This window comes from Pelophylax lessonae, assembly GCF_965119305.1.
Source record: "Pelophylax lessonae genome assembly, chromosome: 1".
NCBI classification, from domain to species: Eukaryota; Metazoa; Chordata; class Amphibia; order Anura; family Ranidae; genus Pelophylax; species Pelophylax lessonae.
The window spans coordinates 524,325,587-524,342,388 of NC_138768.1; the positions used below are offsets into that span (position 1 = coordinate 524,325,587).

At 43.9% G+C, this 16,802-nt stretch overlaps 1 protein-coding gene across 1 annotated transcript in view; it reads left to right on the top strand.

Annotated features, from left to right (window-relative positions):
• The first annotated feature begins 6,167 nt into the window (after positions 1 to 6,167).
• The window catches only part of ANXA3 (annexin A3), a 93,109-nt gene continuing 82,474 nt past the window's right edge, over positions 6,168 to 16,802 (top strand). Inside the window, exon 1 of the mRNA XM_082248013.1 lies at positions 6,168 to 6,212. Within this exon, the coding sequence (XP_082104139.1) occupies positions 6,198 to 6,212 (15 nt within the window). The 5' untranslated portion in view covers positions 6,168 to 6,197. The remainder of the gene's footprint in view (positions 6,213 to 16,802) is intronic.

Below are 16,802 nucleotides of genomic sequence, written 5' to 3' on the forward strand. Positions count from 1 at the left end.
GAATTCAATAGGGCTGCCTGCATGGAGATGTACAGAACACCCATGTATCCCTATACATCAAATGTGGCATATAGGTTTGGTTCACACCAAAGAAATGCAGTCCAGATACATTTCTGCATGTGCATTTTTGATGCATTTTCAATGCATTTTTTCCCAAAGTTTCTTGGGATTTTTAATTTTTTGCTGTAATGTGTTCCAGTGCGTTTTTGATGCATTTTGCCGCGTACCAGTGCAGTTCTCCTTTTACTGGAACTGACCTCACTGGTGTTGACTAGGCCATTGGAAACCATATAATCTACTGCCCATGCGTTTTTTCATGCAGAAAATAAAATTGTGCACTGGACTACATCTGGTGTGAACCGGCCCTAAAAATTGTTTCTGAGTACAGACTGTAATTATCTTTGTTCTTTTTATCGCACTCATGATTGAAGAAAGAGAATCTGCAGTATTGACTGGTAGCCACATAGTCTTAACCGCTTGCCAACCGCCGCAAGTAAATTTACTGCGGCGGTCAGCCCCTGCCAGGCAGAGTGACGTTAATTAACGTCACTAGCCTGGGAGGGTCTGGGGAGCGAGCGCGCGCCCGCGGAGGCGCGCTCCCACGCAGTCACGGACCCCCCCCCCCCGCGCGTGTGACTGGCGGACCCGATGTCCGCCGGTCACTCGGCGATCGTCGGGGGAGAGGGAGAAAGTCACCTGTCATTCTCCTCGGTGTAAAAACACTAATCAGACGGATCTACTATGTAGATCCGTTGATCAGTGTCCTTACACCTCAAGCCACAGCCAATCACAGTAGAAAGCACGCCCCTAGGGACACACACAGCCCCTCCCTCCCAAATAAAGTTAACTCCTTCACTACCAGTGTATTTTTACAGTAACAGTGCATATATATAGCACTGATTACTGTAGAAATGTCACTGGTAACCCCAAAAGTGTCAAAAATTTCAGTCAAGGGTCCGATCTGTCCGTCGCAGTACCGCAAAAAAAATCGCAGATCACCGCCATTACGCGTTAAAAAAAAAAAACAACAAAAATGACAAAAATCTTTCCCTTTGTTAGTAAACGCGATAACTTTTGCGCAAACCAATAAAAATACGCTTTTTGCGATTTTTTTTTTTTTTTTTTTTTTACCAAACATAGGTAGGATAAAACAAATTGGCCGAAAATGTTAAAAAATTTTGATTTTTACATTTTTTTGGGGGAATTTCATATAAAAAAAATGTGAAAAATATTGTTATTTTTGCAAAATTTACGCTCTTTTTTTTGTTTATAGCGCAAAAAGTAAAAATCGCACAGGTGATCAAATACCACCAAAAGAAAGCTCTGTTTGTGGGAAAAAAAGGACGTCAAATTCGTTTAGGTACAGCGTTGCACGACCGCGCAATTGTCCGTTAAAGTCACGCAGTGCCGAATCGCAAAAAAACCCCTGGTCGTTTAGCAGGAAAATCCTCCGGGGCTTAAGTGGTTAAGCTGGGTACATACTGACGAAATCTGAGGAAAAATTCCATACTTGGAACGATTGTTTGATTTTCTTATAGTGTGTACACAACTTTCAACATCTAATTCAGACTTTCTAAACCAAAATTTCTGAAGGGACAAACTCCAAAATTGAACAGAACGGACGATTTTTGTTTAGGCTGGGTTCACATATGTGCAGCAGCGGTTCCCAGCATGTGGTCTGGTGTGTCCTTGTTCACCGATTTTCAGGTGCGAATCAGGTCCAAATTTTTGCCTGAATTCGCACCTGAACAGGACACTTTTGGAATGCGGACTGTGGCCGCCCAGGACCTGTGTGAACCAGCTCCATTGCAAGCCGGGCACACTCGCATGTCATGGGAATTGGATGTGGGGAAACCCGCATCTAATTTGCACATGTGAACCCGGCCTTAAGCTGGATACACACTATACAACTTTTGTTGATCGATTTCCTTTAGATTTACCTTCAACTATGTAGTGCAAGGGCCTGCCTGATTGCGTACAAATTGAAAGTGTTTAGGTTTAACCTCATATTATATGGTTTTGGTAAATCTAAAGAAAAAAATCTAAAGGGAATTGTATAGTGTGTATCCAGCTTAAATGTGTATTGTTTTCATACGAGAAAAGTCATATACAAAAGGTCTGCGCATGATCAGGAACCTTAAACAACCAGAAAAAGCCTTTGTTCAAGAATTTTCGTACAATTAGTACCATCCTTGGTACCAACTTGCTGTGAAACATTGAGGAAAACCGGACGATCATTCACCCGATGTTCCTATAGTGTGTACCCCACTTTATGCTTGGGAAAAGTTTGTTTATGGCAATATAGATAATTTTAAATCGGAATAATTTGATTTGGTAATGCCAACATATGCCTAACTGTCCTATTGAAGTGTGAACATTAACAAATAGGCACGCCTAAAATCATGACATTGTGTGCATCCAATAAATCTGTTACTGTTAGGAATATCGACTATTATGATTTTATTAAACCGATGTTTAACAAGGCTCTCTGAACTTTTAAGAATCCCGAGATTGAGTGAGTGAGAGATTCCTGAGCATGGGAGATAGCACTCTAGTGTTAGGAAATGATTTGGGAAATATGCTCCTTTAAAAATCCCTGCTGGTTTACAGTGAGTTCATCAGGTTTAGGAGTGGCAGCTTTCTTGCATCACATCCTGAATGTAAGATAAACATAGCCAAGCAGGATTACAGACCTTTTTCCTAGTAAAAATGCTGCCCTCCGGACAGAACTTCCAAGGTGCTGAGCCACCCTACACCCAGTTATATACTTGGAAACAGATTTGCCTTATCAAACATTTCAAGTGTGAAATATTTGACTGTGTATTATTATTGATTTACAAGAACAGTCCTAGTGTTGTATATGTTGACTCTGGAAATGTCCATGGTTTTAGTTTCTGAACACACACACATCAAATGGCATTAATTGTGTACATGTTCAGAATTCAAATGGCATAGGAATGCATGAATTTTTATTTGTCTGTTTAGCAAATAAGTTAGTGTTAGGTTTAATCCTTTGGCCTTGTTTACAGGGGCAACAAGGTGGCAGAAAAAAACAACTGTATGAGGCGTAGTCTTACCATCCCCGACTGCCCAACCTAAAGATAACATACAGACAGAGGGGGGTATATACATGTCGTGGCAAATTTAACTTGGCTTTTTGAGTTTGACAGGTGTCACAGGCTGTCAAACTTGCCCAATGAGATCAATGGGACCAGTGCAAACCAAATGCCTGCCTCATATTTGCAGCCTGATAATCATTTAAAATCCCCATTTGTCAAAAAAAAAAAAAAAAACAGGCAGGAAAAAAGCAAAGAAAATAGGAGGTGACCGTGCCATCTGAACTCCTGCAAGCTGCTGCTCTACCACCTTGTAAAATGGGCCAGTAGGGCCTATATAAACGCTAGTACCACCGTTGCATACATCATGTGAACGTCGGATGAGGCCTTAGGATTGCAGATAGGGAATGTAATGCCATTTTACTAATCTGGTATACTTCCCACAATTACATCATCTGTCCTTTCCTGATTGGCTGTAATTATTGTTGGCAGACAGCAAAAAAAAAATCATAATTCTTGCCAATCGGGGGGGGGGAAAAAGAAAAATGTCAGTGTTGCCGGTTGTAATTCATGCACAGTTGATTTTTTGCACAACCACTATCTAGGGCAGGGTTTTTCAACCAGGTGCCACTGCACTCTGGGGCTCTGCAAAGAGTTCTCAGGGGTGCCGGTACACATCTCGGTCTGAGTGCTTATGTACCACTCTGCGAGGAGAAAGAGAGAACACAATACACATAGCTGCAGGGAGGAGGAGAGCGGTGTGCGGCCTGTGCTCCCTCTCCTTGTAGAGTTGCACTGCGTGGGAGTTAACACACACAGCCCACACACTGCACGGGAGTTAAGCACAGCCCACGTTTGTGCTGGGGGGGTTGAGGGGGTTTGTGCTGGGACAAGAAATTAGGGGGGGGGGGTGGAGTTACAACCTAAGATCACTGAACTTGGCCTCAGACTACATTTTAGGGCTTGTTCACACCAGATACAGTGAGGTAATGTGTGATATCGTATGTTTTCGTGTATTGCACAAAAATGTGCTGCCTTTTGCAGTCGAATGTGGGTGCCGTTATTAATGACATCCCCATGCATCTAGCAAACGTTTGTGCCAATTGAAAAGTACGACGTGCACGTACATGCAAAAAAAACATGTGCTCTGACGTTCCTCCTGGTGTGAACGAGCCCTCAGACTGGTGTGCCTCGTGATTGTGCACAGTTCTAAAGGGTGCCTTGATAGAAAAAAAGGTTGAAAACCACTGATGTAGGGGTTGCTAGAGAGCCATGGCACAAGAATAGAAGCAATAATTAAATCTGCCTCTGGACAAAGCTACTGTTAGATGGGATAGTAAAGGAATAGCAGGATAAAAGAACAAAACATATCACGTGTTTAATAAATGTATGGTGTCTAAAAAGTAAATTTTGTCAGTGACAGGTGTATTGCAATTTGAAATTGACATGCGTTTTCGAATATTTCTCCATTATATTTTACAATAAAGCGGAGTTCCGGCCTCCGAAACGTTTTTTAGAAAAAAATACTCCATAAATAGTGATCTATCGCCCTTTAAATAAACGCTATTCCCACAGTTATTCGTTTTATAGGGTATGATTTGTGTGAAATTCTTACTTATAAAATCGGTGTCTGAGCGCGGCCATCTTTGCTTTGGTCGTCTGAAGCCGCAGTGTAATGATGTCTTGCCTTCTTCCTGCTTGCAGTTCATTCTGGCTACCCAGAATGCACCGCAAAATCTCGCGCATGCGTAGTACTATGTGATCGGCATAGTACGGGTTTCCATAGGCCGCCCACGTCACTGCCAATTGCCTCCTGGGAGTGATGAGTAAGAGCTCCCAGGAAGCATTGCAGAGCAGGAAGTAACGGCGTGGGCCACAGCCAAAGAGGGAGGAAGTGGAAGGAATGTAAGTATATATTCTTAAAAAACAAGGTAAGTAAATAAAAAAAAAAAAAAAAAAATGGGATTATCCAATTCTTTTTCAGGTTATTTACAGCAAGCGGATGGGCCAAAGTTGCTTTTGAGGCTGGAACTCTGCTTTAACCATCAAGAAAGAAATTCAAGAATACCATTCTGAAATAAGTAATAAAATGAAATATAGTTGTAGTCCTATCCAGCGCTACACATAACCTACAAAAAAAAAAAAAAAAAATATATGTATATAAACCAAGCCTATATATGCACTAGCCGCGTTGATAACCTCTTACTAACCAGATAAGCGAATATGTCTGTATTCAAGTCAATGAATGTGATCAGGTATATTTTGAACAAACAATACAAATGTCCTGATGGCAAATCGGCATGCAACAAATTAATATGCAAGTCTCTTGTTCACAGCAATGAAAAGATAGTGTGGAATAGTCCCAAAAGGAGATCTTCCTCTATTCCTCTAAACACCACCAAGAGCCTTCACCACACCGACGTGCTCCCCTAGGTATTAAAAACGTACCCTCATTACAAGGATCAAACACCTTTAGACCAAATCAAGTGATCATCCGTGGTTAAATGACGATCCACCTCCAGGTCCTGGTATCAGCTTGACAATATGGATCAACGTTTCCTCATATCCTCATATCATGATCACATGCAATGAAAATAAGGGGGTTGAGTGATTGATCAACTTGGTACAACCAGCCTGCTGGATTCACTTGCGATTATCGCTAGCTGCCGCTATAGCCACTAGCATTAATCACTGTCTTCTCCTAGCAGGGACAGCTTTCTCTGGAATCCATTGGATTTTTTCGGTCATGTACCTTTTACAGAAGCTGGCTGCAGTACACACAGGCCGAATGTCGACTGGTTTCTATTGAACCAGCCAATGCCGCCTGATATTTAGCCAGTGTGTCCAGCTCTTTAGTCTAACCTGAATTGCCACAGTTATGCATGGGGCAGAACAATGCAGCTCACAAGCAGCCTCAGGTGAGAATGAGTCTTTTGGGATACCCAGACCTGGTGATTATGGTTCAAATGCCTTTTTTACCCTTCTGCATATAGAAGCCTATTTCTGTTGTATTGTACGGAAAATAAGCAACTGATCACATTTTAGTTACTGCATGCAATATATTAGACTTGATGAATGTAAAGTTATTATTACAGCTCTTGTTTTTTTTATTTTTTTTCAATAGGTTAATCTTACTTCAAAATGGCATCCGTGTGGGTATGTACAGTTTAATTTTTAATCTGGCTTCCTGATTTGTAAAGACCTACAAACAGTAACGTCCTAATTTTATGCATCAGTGAACCATGTTATCAACACCAATTTTTCCAGTCTTCAGATTTGGCACTAAAGACTGTGCGTTCTACCCTGATATGTTCCCTTAGTAGGTGATGGGCAAGTGGGTATTGCAATGTACTCATGAAAATGTATGTAAAACTCAAGAATAATGTAAACCATATTCATTACTATGATAAATACAATTTCTGGAAAATTCTCTACTTGACAGTTAATTACTGTAACTTTGGGAAAAGTCATTCAGAACTTTCTATGTACACGAAAGCACACTCAATGCTAAATATTTTTTTTTTCCAAATGTTGGCAAACATTAGGTTCACTTTAAAGGCTGTCACACTAGCTGCACACTACTACCTTTCCTTTTTTTTTTTTTAACCCCTGCTGCACAATGTGGCACCTAAAGACATAAGATTGACCTGGTATGGTAAGCATGTAATTCAAGAAGCTGTTACATTGCATTACCCCTTTGCAAGCTCCAAGTCTCAACATGACACAGGTAGATGCTAGGCTGAACCAGGAAATTGGGGGTGTTAGGAGCCTGACTATGCAATGTGGCAGATGTGTGCGAATCGCAAAACTAGTAAACCTATGCCTGCATCAATTTTTAAGTCCGCTTTTAGGCACCAGAAACAAAATGACCCTTGTACTGGGGCCTCCCCACACTGCAAGGGTAAATGCTAATTCTGTCTAAGGGTTGAGGAATAAGGTGTAGTACCTACATTATTCCTTACCTTGCCACGCTCCCTTCATCTGTGTGACCAGTCTCTTCATCTGTGTGACCACTCAGTACAGTGGTCACCTCAAGTATAATGCAGGACCAATGGTCCTGCATTGTATATAAGAACACTTAGTTCCCGCAATTTGAAGATTCAGGGAAAAGAGAAGAGCACCGAAGATCTCTTGCTCCAGCTCCTATTTAGCCCTCGTTCACACTAAACGCGGTTCATCTGAACAATTACAAATCCACATTTCAGTCCGACTTTTGGGGGTGACTTCAAAGACATCTGTGAAGCTTCATGCACAGATGTCTATTGAAATTGCGCCCGAAGTCACCAAAAGTAGTGCAGGAACTACTTTTGGAAATTGGTGTAGCACCGCAAAGATTGGGACTCTCTCATTGCCGGCAATAGGCTGCGATTTGACCTGTCTTACACAGGAATGGGGCTTACACAGGAATGGTTAAGGTCTACAGCTGTATGTGTCTCCATGAAAGGCTGGCACCAGTATCAGTGTCCCTTCCAAGTGGTATACCTTTTATCCAAATAGTGGTCTTCCTTAGTTATCTCCAGTAGATTATGTCCCAATTGTGTAGAAATCATAGGTACTATGTAAAGGTAGACTAATAAACTCTTAAGGATAACCCCAGCTGTTCGAACTTTTTTTTTTTTTTTTATCTACAGAATGTTATTGTGTGGACATTTACCTTCACTTTCTGAAATGATGATACCTGTCACTTCGCAGCAAGTGAAAGTAACATGGTTGGGATACAGACATTCACAGTTCTAACCCTAAAACAAACTATCTGTAAGCCCAATGTTGTGTGTGAGTGTTGGCATCAGTATGTTTTATTATAATGCAGAAAGAAAGAACAATTCTAAGTGTAATGAATGCCTTGGAGGAGATAATTTTTGTCTAAATAAAGACCCATTGTATCTAGATCTAAAATGTTTGCCAAAGAAAGTTTGCTTTTAAAGTAGATGGGTTGATGATCTGTGCAAAAATAAGTGAAGTGTTGAAATATTGCTTAGTCAAGCTGTGTACAGCACATAGCATCCTGTCAGGAGAGTGGAGACGTTTAGACACATAATTTTTAGAAACTGGAGACTAGACCATGTAGTTGTACAAACATTTCACATTTATTAAGATAAAAGAAGCTATTAAAGGATAAGTTCACTGTTTAGAAGAAAAAATAAATGCACGTTTTTTGCAAGTAAACAAATTTGCATTTTTTTTCTTTATTTTTCGTTCATTGAGAGATCTTCTTAACCATTGGGTTATATTGCCCCCTACAGGAGTAGGACACTAGGCAGAAAAAAAGTCTGGCTACGCCTATGGGCAGTCCCAGGGGTTATACTCCCTCTGCTATAGGTTTTTCTGCTTAGTCAGGAGTAAGGACCTAGTTCCTTGCTGGGATCTCTGGTCCTGGCAATTTTTTTTCTTTTTAGATAGAAATTTTTTCTCCTTCGAGATCTACAATCAACTGCCGGGCTGGATAATTCTGATCCAGTGGTCACCCCAGTCTGGCCAGCGCGCTGGCAGACCTCAGCTTTGCGCTAGGTTGGCCGCAACATAGCATCACTGGACGGGGGTTGGCCTGCGAGTTAAAAACTTTGTGAGGTCGCATACGACCGGGTCTCGGCCTGAGTCGCAGCGTTCCTCCTGGCCAACAGCCTCCCCGTTTCCATAGAGAGGAGATTCCGTCTGAAGCAGGGCCCGCCTGGTCCCTGGTATGGTAAGTCACTCAAACCCCCCCCCCCCTCTTTCCCTGGAGGGTTTTGGTGTGGACGTGGGTCCCTCCATGGGACGGTCTGACCCAGGGTTCCCCTCCTTCCCGTTGGGCACCCCCCTTATCGGTCTTGTGGTCCCTGTGGGCCATCTCACCCCCCTCTATCTGCCCCCCCTCCCCCCTCCTTTCGCTATGTTGGGGCTATGGGGTGGTTTTGTCCAACTCCTGGGGTGGGGGGTGGGATTCTGTGCTGGCGATGGGAGAGGAAGGCGAGATGGTCAGTTTTGCCATTGTAAATAGCGGTGGCCATGACAGTGGAGCCCTCTGGGTGCCGATTTCGGCAGTGGGAGCCCCTCCTCATCTCCTGGTGCGGACTCCTGGATCTTTCCACTTCCTGATCGCTGCACGTGAAGTGCTGATGATCGTGGTGGCTGCAGGTGCCTGTGTCTGCTGGGTAGTGAGTCTGGTGGGGTCCTCGCCCTCTCTGAGGAGGATCGATTGATGTTTTATTACTGGCGACCGAGGGGTGCTGCTGAAGCGGTGGGTGTGTCCCTTAGCAGTGTTTGTTTTTTTTTTTTTTTTTTTTTATACCTTTTTTTTTTTTTGTGGGGTTCCCCCTATTCACTCATGGAGCATTTCCCCACCTGATCCCCTCTCAGAGGCTGTGGGGCCCTCTGGGTCCCAAGCATCCATTGATGCACTGACGGCAGTCCTGGAGTCCTTTGTGTCCTGGATGGAGGTGGTTTTTGGGCAACAGGATGGCAAAAAGCCGAACCCCTGCCTCATCTGTCTCCTCAGATCCTCAATCTGATTCGGCCACTGCGGACGTGGGTCACCTGGGTATATAATGAGGATGATTCCCCCACTCCTGTAGCTGTGCATGAAAAGGCGCTGGTGGATGCACTGATTGTATCTGTGCGTGAGACTTTAAAGATGGAAGACACAGCTGTGACGGAGGCGTCAGTTCCTTTTGGCACTCATAAGCCATCAAAATCGGCAAAGGTGTTTCCTTTCCCCTCCTATTTTTACAGAATTGTCGCTAAAAAGTGGGAACAACCAAAACTTCCCCTTGTGGTCCCTGAGCAATTTGCTATGCGGTATCCCTAAGAGCAGTCCCTTCTTAAAAAGTGGACTGTTCCACCAGTGGTGGTCCCTCCGGTTTCCATGTTGAACAAGGCAACCATGATTCCGGTTGAAGAGTCTCCGGGCCTTTTTTGGACCCGAGTGACAGGAAGGCGGAGGCTGTGGCCCGCAATATGTACACTGTGGCTGGTTTGACACTGAGGCCAGTATTCACCATTGCCCTGGTGTCACAAACTCTGACCGAGTGGGCTAAGCTTCTACGCCATGACCTGGAGGGGGAGCAGCTCCTCCGCCTTTGCCCCCTGCCTTTGCTGAGCTGGCAGACCAGGGGCTGCAATTTATCTGTGATGCCTCTTTGGATGTGGCTCCTCTAGTTGTTAGACTTCTAAAAAGGCCACGACTGATCTCCCCTTTCAAGGAGATCGCCTGTTTGGAGCTATTCTGCATGACATCATTAAAGGTCTCACGGGGGGGGGGGGGAGAGTACCTTTCTTCCACAGGCTAGTTAGGGAAAGGACCCTCATCATAGATGTGGGCCATCTTTCTCCAATCATAAGAAGTTTTTTTGTCCCTCAGGGGCGATTAACAAGGAATCAAAACCTTTCAGGGCCTCCTCTGGTGGATCCAAGCGAACTTGGTTTGGCTAGTCGGGAGTGGGCTTTTCCAGACCCGCAGATAAGACTCCTTCAGCATGAAGGTGCATCCTTACCCGTATCTGGGGTGGATATCTTCGCTGGTTTCTGGATCTGTGGACTTCTCTGGTACAAGACAAGTGGGTCCACAATGTCATACAGTCCCGCTACAAGTTCGAGTTTCGTTCTTACCCTCGAAAGGTTCTTTCGTTCCAGCTTGCGCCAGTCAACAGACTGCTTACAGGGTCTTTTTGAGGCGGTGCAAGATCTGTTCCTTAAAGGGGTGATTTTCCCGGTGCACCCAATTCTGGACTTCAAGGCACTGAACTGCTTTGTGCGGATGCAGAAGTTCAGAATGGAGTCCATTCGCACAATGGTGGCATCCCTGCATCAGGGGCATTTTCTTGCCTCTATCAACATCAAGGACACTTACCTTCACATTCCAATATGTGCTGGTCACCAGTGCTTCCTCCGCTTTGCCGTGGGAGAGGAGCATTATCAGTTTGTGGTGTTACCCTTTGGACTTGCCTCCACTCCTCGAGTCTTCACAAAAGTGTTGGGCCCGGTGCTAGCATTGTTATGCCAGCGGGGATCACGGTACTGGGCTACTTGGAAGACCTCCTTCTGCGACCGGAGTCTCCTACTGCTCTGGTGGAAAACCTGGAGATCACCATACGAACTCTGAGGGAGTTCGGCTGGATTCTGAATTTTCTGAAGTCTGCTCTAGTTCTGTCCACAAAGCTGGACTATCTGGGCCTGACTCTGGACTTGGCCTTAGCCAGAGTGACCCTTCCTCTGGATAAACTCCAGAAACTGCAGGCTGCAATTCGTCTCCTGCTATACAGGAGATGGTCATTCCTCCGGACTTGCATGCGGGTGCTGAGCCAGTGACTGTCAAGTCAGTGGCTCTCTGCTCTGCCTCTCCTGCACTCACTGAAACACTGAGCTGTGGAGGGGGCAGTCTCCCACCGGCTCCCTGAGAGGTTGAGCCCGCTTCTGTCCAGGCATGTGGGTGGATCCCGATTTGTAAAGTCAGGATCTTTCTCAAGCCTGGACTGGTTCCGTGACAGCCGAAAGCGGGCTAAAGCTGAAAATGGGTCACATTCAAGTGCAGAATGAAACTGCATTCCTGTGATCCCCAGGAGAAGTATAGCCAAAAAAAGCTTTATTCTGCCCACTGTCCCAATTTTCACACAATTCTTTCGCACACTATTCCACAATTCTCTCTTGCACATACTGCCTCCTATCACACCCTATGGACTCCTATACTACATATTCTATGCACTGTCATAGTCACAGCACTCCTCTCCTACACACACTGTCCTCTCCTACCCTCAACACTCCACTCCTGCACAGATTACCCCATGCACTCTTTTTTTCTGCACCGAATTCTCCCCATAATATCTTCTGCACATGATGCCTGCTGTCATACACACCACACTCTTTCTGCACGTGTTGCCTCCTGTCATACAATCACCATTCCTCTCCTTCACATACTGCCTGTTATACCCTCCACACACCTCTCCTGTGTATATTGCCCACTGTCTCATCCCCCAGCACATTTCTCCCACACCTATGTCCAGCTGTCATGCCTTCCACACTCCTTTCCCACATATACTGCCTGCTGTCATTGCCTTAACATTCCTTTCCTGTACATGCTGTCTGCTTGCTAAGGCACTTCTTTAGCATCGTTTTTATAGCCCCAATTTTTCCTGTTCTGGACCAGGCACACATTTGCTAGTTGCCATTTTAAAGCTGATACTTTAGGGATTGGGTTTATGTACATTTTAAATGTGGTGCAGATGCAGCTTGATTTTGTAAATGTACTGGTATTAGGTGTGCTATAAATGACCTTGAGATCCACATGAAATGTTTGTGTGTAATAAAGCAGCCACAATCCCGGATGTACATGCTTATTTTGGCTCTTTCCTTCATAGTGTGGTTTATAAGACGGATCTGAATTATTTTATCAATAACGTTGTTGCTATTAAAGTGACAACCATGGAGAGTTAAATAGTTGTAAAATGTTAGGCTTTTTATGGTATGAATGTGCAGCTGTACATATATTGCAGTAGAGCTAGTTTTTCCAGTTTCTAGCAACCAACATTCATAATATTCATGTTACTATTCAAAGACACGGTCCCTGTACTTCTAGTCCTCCACAAGGCTATTTAAAACGGAATGGGGCAATGTGAAAGTGCTGTGATCCAAAGCAACTGCTCTATACCAATTATAAGGGAATTATGAGTAAATATTTTGGATCATTAGACTAACCAGCATTGCACTTTTTTTTTTTTTTTAACTGGAACTCTATCTCAAAACATTTCTACAATATTAATAAACCACCAAATAATTATGCATTCGGTGCTAGAGCAGAATGCTGCACACTGTTCCAAAATAATAAAGAGTGCCCAAAACCTCTGACCATAAAAATCAAATAAGAGCAAACAAAGTGATACAAATATCTGCATCAATAAAACTACCAAGAAAGTGGAAAAATAAAGGCATAGTCAATATAAGTCAAACATTGATATAACAGAAATGAAAGTCCACTGCCAACGGGATATACAGGGCTTTCCTAGGGGGCCAATATAAATAACCTTGTTTGAAAATGAAAGTCCACTCCCAAAATAATATTTCAGGTCTCCACTAGGGGGACGGTGTAGAATCTTGGGTGAAAATGGAATGCCACAGTTCCACGTGTTTTTGTCACAACCACCTTGGACATAGATAGATATATGAATTCCTTTCCTGGATAACCAGGATCTCCAGATAATAAGAGATCACTAGAGCAGGATACACCAAATATGATAAACCAGGGCATGGTAACAACCTTCACGCATACCAGGTCCTCTGCTGGCTGTCCGGAAAGCTCAATTCTCTGCAGTACAATTCAAAGGAAAATACAGAGGGCCCTAGAGTAATATTGCCAAAAACACCAAATTATTTCATGCAAATATGCTCCCAAGCATCTCAGGGTAACAAAAGATCTCAGGCACCACGCTGTGGTACACCAGCGGGTGTGATGTCATAGGCTGCTAACCCCCTCCCTATGTATTTTGTCTATGCAAGGAACATCCTCGGGACATTTCTTTGTGAGAAATAAGGCATATCTGCAATGGTTCAAACTCTCCCTAACCCTTACAAAATAAGTTTGTGGTACCGGTTGTACTAAGAAAATTATAGTATTTGTCACTTGCTTGATAAAATAAATATATATTTTCCTTTACAAAAACAATATATTTCCTATAATGTGGCTAGTTGCTGTGGCTTATGATGATGTTACAAATTCTGTGAGCTATAATTCAGCCAGTATTCTGGCCAAAGCCCTGGAGAACAGGACAATAGCTCATTGCAGTGTACAATGTAATGAGGTGGTGGGGGAAAGCCTGGAATGTGACCATATGGAAAATCTTTTGTGAAAACTTCCTGATATAGAGGGCATGTTCACAGGCTATGTAGTAACTACAGTAACCTACAGTAAATCCATTTCTCAGTCCAGAATTTGTTGAAACGGTGTAGGAGGAAATATGCGGCTCCACTGGTTTGTGGTAAGGCAGCTTTTTATTGTGGCAGTAATTAACACTGGCACAGAAGCATTTGTGATGGGTGGATACTATGACAATATGATCTCTAGTGACTCAGACGTTAAAGGAGAATCTTAAATAAAACTATGTCGTATTCAAGCATTAGAAAAAGTGCAAAAAGGACCATACGTTTAAAGTGTATGTTAAGCCAAAACCTTTTTTTTTTTTTTTTTTTCTTTTTCTTTTACTTTTACTTCTAGTTTTGGATAGCATGGAGAAGGATTAGAACTATACTGGCAGGTTTTTTTTCCTGGTTTCTGGTTGAGAGATTTACCCTCATTTCCTGTCCTGCTGACAACAATCTTGCAAGACAGGAAGAGAGGGAAATCTTCAAGACGGACATAGACAGGCTCTGACAGGGTTTTTAGCCCCCCCCCCCCCCCCCCAATCTACTCAAAAAGATTGTCAGAAGAACAGGGAAGTGAGGAAAAATCTCTCTAACCTGGCAAAAAAAATCTGACAGTGGTTCAAACTCTTCCCCACTCAATCCAAAACAAAGAAATAGTTTCAGCTGGATATATATTTTAAATAAATCTAATAACTAGGTAGTAAACCCTCCTCTGCAAATTGTACCTCTAGGTAAGCCTATGATAAGGCTTACCTATAGGTACTGTAAATATCTCCTAATCATGTACCGTTTAGGAGATAATTTACCTTAAATGCAGCCAGTGACATCACTGGCGCATGCGTTTTGAAGGAATGGCCGCTGGTGCCGTTCCTTCAGAGCCCCGTGCCGTGACCGTCGGCTCCTGCGCACATGCGCGGGAATGACGTAATCGCGGCTCCAGCCAATCAGATGGCCGGATGCCACAAACCCGGAAGAAGGGCGACAGAACATGTTGCCTCTGAGAGAGGTGAGCGGTCGGCACTTCGGGGCTTCGTTTTAAGGTAAGTATTTCATAATGAGCTAGTATGCGATGCATACTAGCTCATTATGTGTTTGTCTTTCAGGTGTTTTTTTATTTTTCAAAAAAAAGATTTGGAGGTTTACAACCTCTTTAAGTACTATATGCTTATATGCTTTCAATTGTCTATAAATGGTGGAAAAACTATATAGTGAAAATATTTTGCAGCACCTCCAAAGGACTGTTAGGTAAAGGTGAGTCAAAACTTTATTAGTAGGCACATTACAGAGTAGAAAATGTGTTTGACTCATGCCTACTTCTGCTCTTCGAAAAATGCACCTTGAAGTAGCCAATCAAATTCTAACTTCAGCTTGTTTAATTAGGCTTTGACAAAAAAAAAAAAACCTGCACCCTACAGTTTTAGTGAATCAACCCCTTTGTTTCACCCTTGGGCTCGGTTAACACTATTTTCAGTAGCACAGGAAAACATTTCCAAAATCGCATCGCACAGAATCGCATTAATGTGAACGGGCAACATTGAAAACAATGTTTTTTTTTTTTTTTTTTCCCCTTGTCATGTGATTCTGTCGCATCAGAATTCTCACCAGTGTGAGCATGGCCAAGAGCGGCATGTGAGAGGACGCATCTCTCACAGCTCCTGCATCTGATCCTTTCAGCGATCCTCCCCCAGCCTGCAAACCGGCTTTAATCTGGTCCACATTGCCATCGCTGGCCATCTGAACCCAAAGGGATGACACGGAAAGGGCAAGGAGAAGCACCGGGTGCCCGACGGCCAAGAAGGCGCCGGTGTGGCCTTGCAGGAGGGGACTCCGCGTGGCACGGAGAGGGGGAAGGAGGCTGGCATGAAGCAGCAGACATCTCAGAGGAGCCAGGGTAAGGTTCCCCCCCCCAGGGACATGCTTTATTTTACCCAGATGCTTTTGGGGACCCAGGGGACAGACCGGATGTAGGCCTCAGGGGATCCTCTGCCACAGGGAGGTGGGAAAATGATAAGACCCCCATAGTTGCACAAGGCTTTGACTCCCTGCCTATGGAAACACAATCCTCATCCATCCAGGATAGTGAGAGGACAGAACAGGATCAACCGACACTGGCAGATATCCTGAAGGCTGTAAATAACTGCACCGCATCCATTAACCTATTTAAAAATCAGTTTGGGGACTAAGGGAAGATGTCTCCCTACTGCACCAGGATTTACAGAAGATCCAGGAGAGAACTACTGGGGTAGAAAGTCGTGTCAGTGACATTGAGGACCAGTTACCTATTATCTCTCAGGACACTAAATCTGCTTACCAGTTGGCAAAAGAGCCCCATGATAGAGCTGAGGATATGGAAAACCACCTCAGCAGAAATAACATGCTCATAGTGGGCCTGCCTGAGAGGGCTGAGGGGAGGGATCCCACTGCGTTTGTAGAGAAATGGCTCATGGAGGGGTTTGGTAGCGAGACCTTCTACCTTTTTGCAGTGAAGAGAGCTCAGAGTACCACCTCGCCCCCCTCCTCCAGGAGGCCCCCGCCAGGTCTATGCTGGCAAGAATTCTACACTACAGTGACCGTGAAGCAGTACTAATACAGGCGCGAGAGAGGGGTACTGTCCAATATAATGGTACCATGGTATCCTTTTATCTGGACTTCTCTGCAAAGGTCCAAAAGCGTAGAGCTAAATTCACTGTTAAGAGACGTTTGAGAATCCTGCAGCTGCCGTATGCTATGCTGTACCCCGCAAAGCTTAGGGTCACAGCCAGGGGCCAGGTGCAATTCTTCAAATCCTCGAGAGACGCGGCACCTTGACTGGACTGGAATGAACAAATCATTTGGCGCGTAGGTGAAGTGGAGGGAGACAAACCTAATATTTTTGAATGGTATGTTGAATGGGTACTACCTATCATCAGTGGTTCATGC